The sequence below is a fragment of the Pteropus alecto genome, unplaced genomic scaffold, assembly GCF_000325575.1.
Source record: "Pteropus alecto unplaced genomic scaffold, ASM32557v1 scaffold164, whole genome shotgun sequence".
NCBI classification, from domain to species: Eukaryota; Metazoa; Chordata; class Mammalia; order Chiroptera; family Pteropodidae; genus Pteropus; species Pteropus alecto.
This window is the reverse complement of record NW_006439568.1, coordinates 18,896,763-18,904,851: the sequence shown is the minus strand read 5'-3', so window position 1 is coordinate 18,904,851 and position 8,089 is coordinate 18,896,763. Positions and strand designations below refer to the sequence as shown.

At 31.2% G+C, this 8,089-nt stretch overlaps 1 protein-coding gene across 17 annotated transcripts in view; it reads left to right on the top strand.

Annotated features, from left to right (window-relative positions):
- The window catches only part of RIMS2 (regulating synaptic membrane exocytosis 2), a 549,058-nt gene that overhangs the window by 422,978 nt on the left and 117,991 nt on the right, over nt 1–8,089 (top strand). For 16 of the 17 annotated variants that reach the window (XM_015593047.2, XM_015593053.2, XM_025050124.1 and 13 more), the window contains one exon: nt 3,064–3,236. In XM_015593047.2, coding sequence (XP_015448533.1) covers nt 3,064–3,236 — 173 coding nt within the window. Of the gene's footprint in view, nt 1–3,063; nt 3,237–4,180; nt 4,325–8,089 lie in introns of those variants that run through there. The other variant, XM_025050131.1, reaches the window with a different exon arrangement.

Genomic DNA, 8,089 nt, shown 5'->3' with positions numbered 1-8,089 from the left:
TCTCATTCTGCAGCTGGGAATCAGTAATTCCCTATGAGGTGATGGAATGTGGATGAATATGGTCAAATAGGGAAGATGAGGCCTGATGACATACTGGGAGTTAGTGGAACGGTTTGGTTTAATATTTAATTTTTGCCTTATAAACATTTTTGAAACAAATATATTGGATATATGTAGAAATAGTTATATTTTTACTGTAGCTTAGAGCAGTCCTAAAATTATTTATTGTCAGTATTTCTACTTAATATTTATTTTGGTAAAGATATTCCTGGAATTGATACTAAGCTGATATTTAGCTACTATCTAATCATCATCATCATCATTATCATTGTCATCATTTGTCATTTATGAAACACTCGTTATATGTCAGATATTGTGTTAAGTGCTTTACATACTTATTTAATCCTTGCAGCAAGCCTAGGAGATGGATATGATTGTTATCCACATTATATCAGATAACAACTGGAACTCATGGAAACAATTAGCCCAAGATCACAAACCTAATAATTTCTGTAGCCAGAATTCAGGCCACTGATTCAGTCCCACTTTATAGCATGTGCTCATGATTGCATTACTACCCTTATTACCTCCTGGTGTTAAAAGCTATGATTTTTCATTCAAATATAGATGATATAATGATCCCATGAACAAAAGCAATGGGAAAACTATAATACCAGAACTATTTATCTATCTATGCAGTAAATTATTTTAAAAGATATAATAACAGACTGCTTCTCTTTTTTTAATTATAAATCGTAAGAATGAGAAAGATGAAGTCTCCCAAATACCGTACAGTATCTGTTGAACAGTTTAATGGTTTCGAAAATTTTCTTGAAACATTCATTCTTCATGTAAATGAAATATCCAAGAAATATATAAATAAAATGAAAGACTTCCATTTATGTCTCAACTTGATATTAAATTTACTTTTAATTAGTTTGGTGAAACATATAAACATAAAATATATTATGTCCATGTATATATACATATGTATACTGGCCAGCATAAATAATGTTGATCTACCCATTGAAATGCTATTCTTGTTAATGGCTGAAGACATTTTCATTTAAAGTAACTTGTTTTTGATATTTTAAAATGACTTTAGTTTAGTTTGAAAAACAATATCATGGACTAGATGTTCTCCAAATAAATCCACTGTAAATAAATAATCTTTCTTTAAAATAAAACATGAGGGCTCTGTTTACATGGAAATTTCCTTTAAAAAAAAAAAAGGCAGTGATTGTTTGAAGAATTTAATTGTATTATTTGGGATAACTGAGAGTTCGTCTAACAAAGTGAAAAGTTAAAGTGGACTAATAAGAAAGGCCAATATTTCACCTAATTTGAATGTGATTTCTAGCTTAGGATTTAATATTTAAAATTCTGTGGAACCTTAGAAATAATCCCTTTATTGTATACTTGAAGAAAAGGATCCTGGAAGATCCTGGAAAAAAAAAACCCAGATCATTTGAATCTGATGTAATGTTTATACTACACCCTAGTGCAATTAATTTTTTCTTAGCCAAATGTTTATCTCTATTATTTGCAGTGAATGTTATTCATACAGACCTGTTTATTAAGTAATGATTCTTCAAGTCACAATAAATGGTTTATATAAGATAATCATCTTTCTAAGGCTTTGTGAAATTTACCACTATCTGTGCTTAGAAAAATTTCCATTGCAAAATTGACTAGATAAAGATATTTCAGTATCATGTTTAAAGTGCATAGAGTTAAAGAATAATCTATTAGTAGGTATTCTCTTAACCCAGTAATAGCTTCAGGACAGTAATAATACTGGCTGCATTTATTTACGTTGTACCAGATAACAGACATGTATTATATTTGACAGTTGATCAGCACTGATTTGTACTGTGCAGATCCACTTATACGAGTTTTTTCAACAAATACTGTAAATATATTTTCTCTCTTATTTTCTTATTTTCTAACATTTTATTTTCTCTAGCTTATAGTTGTTGTAAGAATACAGTATATAGTACGTATAACATACAAAACATGTGTTAATTGACTATTTCTGTTATCAGTAAGGCTTCTAGTAAACAGTAGGCCATTAGTAGTTGTTTTAGGAGAGTCAAAAGTTATATGCTGATTTTCAGTTGTGCGTGGAGTCAATTCTCCTGATCCTGGGGTTGTTTTAGTGTCTACTGTATTTCTAATTTTTAAAACAATCCTGAAAGGAAGATATCCCTATTATTTTATAAACAGGCTTTTAAAGGTTAAATAATTTGCTCAAGTTTACCTGGCTAGTAAGAGTTTTCCTTACTCTAAGTTTTCCAGACTCTAAAGTATTATTTTTTACATCCCAATGTTATTAACATAAAGCATTTATGATGGTTTTCGATTTACCAGAATATTTGAACACCCAGAACACCCTGCACCCTGGCTGTGCCAGATAACTATCTGATTATTTCAATTTCAGGAAGTTTGAATTATTGTAAATAATAATTACTTTTTCTAGTATTTCTAGGATTCATCAAAATTCCAGCAACCATTCAGAAATTAAACTTCGTCTTTTCTCTTGGCTCTTCTAAAAAGTTAGTGTTTTAATAATTAGATTTTGTATTATCTCTAGGTTTTCAGTGAAGCATAATGGATTAAAGAGAAAATTGATGGCTACAAAAATTGGTTTCTTTAAGTTACAGTACAGCGGCAACTTTGTCATACTCTTTTTTTTCAAACATTTTTATTTAGAAATTATTTAGAAATAAAAAAATTTTACTTTCTCATATTAAGCCAAATATTTATTTCCCAGATTTTACCTAAGTGTTCTTCCCTGAGGCCATTGCTCTTGTGAAACTTTTTAATGGCCTTCATTGGGGTGTGGCGGAAAATGCTCTAATTGCCTTTGCTAAAAACAAGGGTTTCATATAAATTGAATTTTTCTTTTAGGATAATTGCCATTCACTTTTGTTTTATATGCAACTGAGTGAGGGTTTTGCAGTAACCTCTGTGGACAATAAAGTGCTGAAATAGGAGAAGCTAATAATTGCTTTGTGTGGTAATACTGACAACTTCTGCGTATTTGTCAATCTGTGTTAACAGTATCGATCAGGATGGGATCCTCATAGAGGGGCAGATAATATTTCCACTAAATCTTCGGACAGTGATGTAAGTGATATATCTGCGGTTTCAAGGACTAGTAGTGCTTCTCGTTTCAGCAGCACAAGCTACATGTCTGTCCAATCAGAACGGCCAAGAGGAAACAAGAAAATCAGGTAAGCAGACTTTAGCAGGAAACTCCTAATTATATATTAGAAGGTCTTTATTTTTCTTTGGATAAACTAAAATCCTTTATTTGGTCAATGTATGTCATTAAGGCAATAAGAACGTCTGAACGTATTACTTTTTATTATATTTTGGTCAACATTTCAAACTTCTCACAAAGAGAATTTTATAGAACTTATAACAATTTTCTTACTAAATCACTTGAAATAATATGTTATTTTTAATATTTAGTATTTAAAAAGTAATTCTGTTATTATGTCTTTACTGAAATTAAAGTGACAGTTTTGGGAAGACTTGAATTTTTTTAATCAACTAAGGAATATGAAAAATCATATTTTGGAGAGTTTTTTTCCCAGATGAATATATTTCAGTGATTTAGAATATTACTTTTTAAATAGAATGTTCCTTTATCCTCTCGAAACTTTTATAAATGCATGAAAAAGTCCTCAGCTTCTCAAAATTTATAAATGTTAGTATGTGGTAGTATAATTTGGGTTTATCACCTGACCTTTAGATTTTATGGGCACATGAGCTAAATTATTTTTTTTTACTTTTATTGTATCAAAAAAATCTATAATGGAGAGACCACAACTTTTTTCCATGCAACTTTGTAGCAGGAAAATGTGATTTAAAAACAATTATGATGAAGTGTTGCTTACACAGTGCTTCTCTGGAATATACTGAAAAAAGTTTCAACATTGAGAAGATGTAATTTTTATTTATGTTTTAGTACTTTTCATTACCTTTCTGTTTAATTTTATATGCATCTTTTCTTACTTTTCCTTTTTTGTGTGTTTATTTGCATGCCTTCGATTTCTGTTGCTTTCAAAGGCCAAAGGGAATAGAAGAGGGAGGGAAAGAAGGGGATAAACGTGAAGAGATAGTTCATGAGGAGGAAGAGGTAAAGGAAGAAAGAATTAATGAATGGGAAAGTTTTGATTACAAAAACGTGTAATAATGAAAAACACAGAGAATCAGGAGACGAGGAAAAAACACAAGATAAGCCTGAGCAAGGGAATGAAAAAGAACAGTGGAATAAAGAGGATTTGCAAAGGCGATTCTCACAAGATGACGACAGGTAAAATGTGCTTATTTTTGTAGACCTTTCCTATATGTAGTTCTTTTTTCTACTCCTAAAAACTATCATACTATTTACATCTGGTTTATTTTCTTGTATTTTATTTATATGTTAATGCAACTAATTAGTGTGTTGGCAAATTATTATCAAATAGGTTGATGTATTAAAGTCTTTAATTTGTCTCCACTAGCTCTGAGAGTCTGATTTGTTTGGTTTTCAAGTTACTTAGATTAGCTGAATCAAACTTAAATTTCCTTTAGTTCTTTTAACACGAATTACTGTATATCCTTCCCATTTATAGAGTCAAAAACCTTTAAAATGAGGTTCTGAAGGGGCTGAAAGTATCTAGCCTACTTTATAAGAAATATTACATACTGGAAATTAATTTTTAAAATGAGTAACAAAATAGCTAGCAAAAAGTAAGCTTTATTCAATCTCTGACTCTCTTGCCTCTTAGTTTTCGGTCGGGTTCTAGTGCTGTTTTGAGTCCTGAGAACAATTGCAAAGCAGAGACAGTGCTGTTTGATACTCTGGGTAAAAAAAGGTTGGGGGAGAATGATGGTGAGGGAATCGATGCCCTACAGCTTATTAGAAGGTATTTAGCTAGAGAAACTGCCAGAAAAGAAAATTTAAACAGGAGACAAAGGGAAGAAAAAACACAAGCAGCAAGGTGTAGAGCAGCTGTTTTCATTTTCATAACTCGAGGCACTGAGTACAAATGAAGCTATCTTAGAGTGCTATACTAAAAGTCAAATTAGTACAAATTAGCACAAGTACACAGAAAGACTTCATCTTTCTGCCTGAGGAGATGAGATTTCTCTAATTACATTTATCTGAGACCGAGAATTGCAAATCATGTGCATTTTGGAGGAGTTTGTGTTTCTAGTATTCTGTCCAGAATTTGATTTCATGTTAGTCCAAGACCTACTGGATAAGCACACACTATTAGAAGCCAAATTTTGCATTATTTTATCTAAATCCAATCTCAGTTTGTGCTTTACTCATAATTAATGGGAAAGGTAATTGGGATAGATGTTTACCCCTTGGGTATAAGATTCAGTGGTTTAGTCTATGATACTTCACTTTTTGTCTCAGATTGGTATATTTAACTATGTCTCTGCTCTTATGAAAGTTTCTGTATAACAGACATTAAACCTAAAAATTAATCAAGTTAGACATATTTTGTGATTTGATTCTAAACTAGTAATTTCAGTCTGTCTTCATTATTTATCTAACTTTCGATACTTACTTTGGTTTATTAGTAAAGATCATTTTCTGGTTTGTTGCGCATAGGATCATCGTATCATTAATTCACGGAGAAAAGCTTTCCAAGGTTTCCTTGGAAAGAGACGTAGAGTTTCCTTTTTGCCAAAACAGCAAAATATGAATCTCTGTGATTGATATAGATATAGATAGATAGATACACACACACACACACACACACACACACACACACACACACATTTATACGGTAATATACTACATATATATATTACCGTATAAATGAGAACACATAAGTCCATTGATGTTTGCCTGAAGCCTGAAACCTATACTAGCGTACTTGGCTTGGTGGACAGAGGGTTAAAGAAGATTATAACCTTAAGTTTCCAGTTTTTAATATTACTTTCTTCATCATGTTCTTTAGGAATGGAGTACATTATGTTACAGAGAAAAGGGAAAGATGGTTCATTCCTAGCAATCTGAGTCATCGAGGCACAGTACTCAGCTTAAGTAACTATAGAATATTTCTGGAACTGTAAACTAAAGAAGGCCAGGCTCGTCTTTCCAGGGAACATATATTCCTTAAGATGGCAAGAAGTGACAAATGCAGTTTTTGTAAGAAAATGTTGGTGTCTCATTAATTATTGCAACATCAGATCTTGAATTTACTTTCATTTCTTAGAATAATACTAACAATCTTTATTCTGAGAGAAAATATGTCTTGAGTACTCCCAGTAACTTTTTGTTTTGGTAGTTGATAAACACAGTCATAGATTGTTTAAATGCTAAACACAACTTACATGCTTATACATTCTTGGAAATGATGTTTTATGCCTCTCACTTGTAATCCAAGTTTTTATAAATGAAAAAAATTTATGACTTCAGAGTTTAAGTCTTTATAGTAATGTTAGTACTTAAAATTAACAGTGACTAAAAGGAACAAAATCTATTACAGCTACTATTTTCATTACAGTAATTGGATCTCATTTCATGGTACAAAATTGTATTGTTTCTGTTATAAGTAGAATTAACGTACCTCTTCTAAATGTACAAGTAGAAAATGAATAGCTAAAAGTAAATTCAAAAAAGTTCATGAAATATTTGCAGCAATGGTTTTTTTCTAAGTTAATCAATAATAATAGATTCAGATTTAGCTATTTATATTTAACATATGTATAGGTCTAGTAAAATGCCCATATATCATTGATGATATTATAGTGAACTCTAGGAAGTCTGAAATTATATATGCCATTTAAAATATTTTTCTCACTCTGCGTACATGTGTAGTTAATTTTTTGTCTTGTTTACATTTGCTGATTATATACCAAATATATGTGGTAAGCTGGTCCAGGAAGAAAGTATTAAGAGCTAAGGAGAAATCATTCATTCAACCAATATTTATTTATAAATTTCTCAGGCACTGTACCAAGAATTGGGGATATAAATGAAATCAAACATTTCTAAACTTCTAAGTCTGAGAGTGAAGCAGTTTCTAAGCATGTGTGGATGGATGTTTAAGGGTAGATCCATATCCAAAAACGTCATCAAGATACCTAAACAAATTCACAAGGAGATTTGACAAAAGAATATGGCACAAAAAGGGAAAATCTTAAATCTACAATGGAAGACAGAAAAAAAAAAATACTGAGAATTGTAGCATTTTCAAAACCAACAATGTAGGTAGCTTTGTGTTCAAACTAGACTCATTTATTCTTTCAGGTTCTGTTCTGGAGACCTAAGACAAATTTAAAAAATTCAAGGAACTTGTTCTCTATAAATTTTAATTCTCAGACATTTCCGTGGAATTGTAATTTATCTTTTTGAAGAAAATGTCCTTGAGATAAGGAAATTTTTTAAAGGAAAAAAGGTGCCATCAGTTCAAGTTTTCATTTACCTGTTTTTAAGAGACTTAAGCCATCTAAATTATTTAGCAAAAAGTTCTTATAATCTTTAGAAGGGCAAACATAATAATTGTTAAAGAAATATTTGTCGCTGCTAACATATTAGTTTTAGATCAGAGTTAATATGTGAAACCACATGTTCATGACTATGTAACATAACTTGGATGCATACGGCAAATGTATGCCTTTGTTATATGCCTTTATAGGGATGCAGTGTATCTTATGAAAATAATTATGGATTAGGAATCTAAGATATCTAGATTCTCATCCTGACTCTCACGTGTACCTACCCACTTTACTGTCTGGGCTTTTTTGCTTGGAAATAGGAGAATGGATGATTCCGTAGTTTAGAAGGATGTAGAACACAGAAAACAGGAAAGTAAGCATCTTTTGTTATACTGATAATTTATTTGCCTTTATTATTGTGATATCCAAAATAATTGACTCTGTGACTAATCACCAGTAGAACAAACATCTCAACATAAGTTTCAGTCTTCAGCAGTTGTTTTCAAAATTTAGGTGGCCAGTATTGATCATGTTGAATGCTTTTTGGTTTTCTGGAAGTTTCAGTGCTAACTCATCCCAGGGGACACCCTGATGGGCTGTGCTCTTCCACTGATGTTAGTGGTCTTTCTTTCTTTCT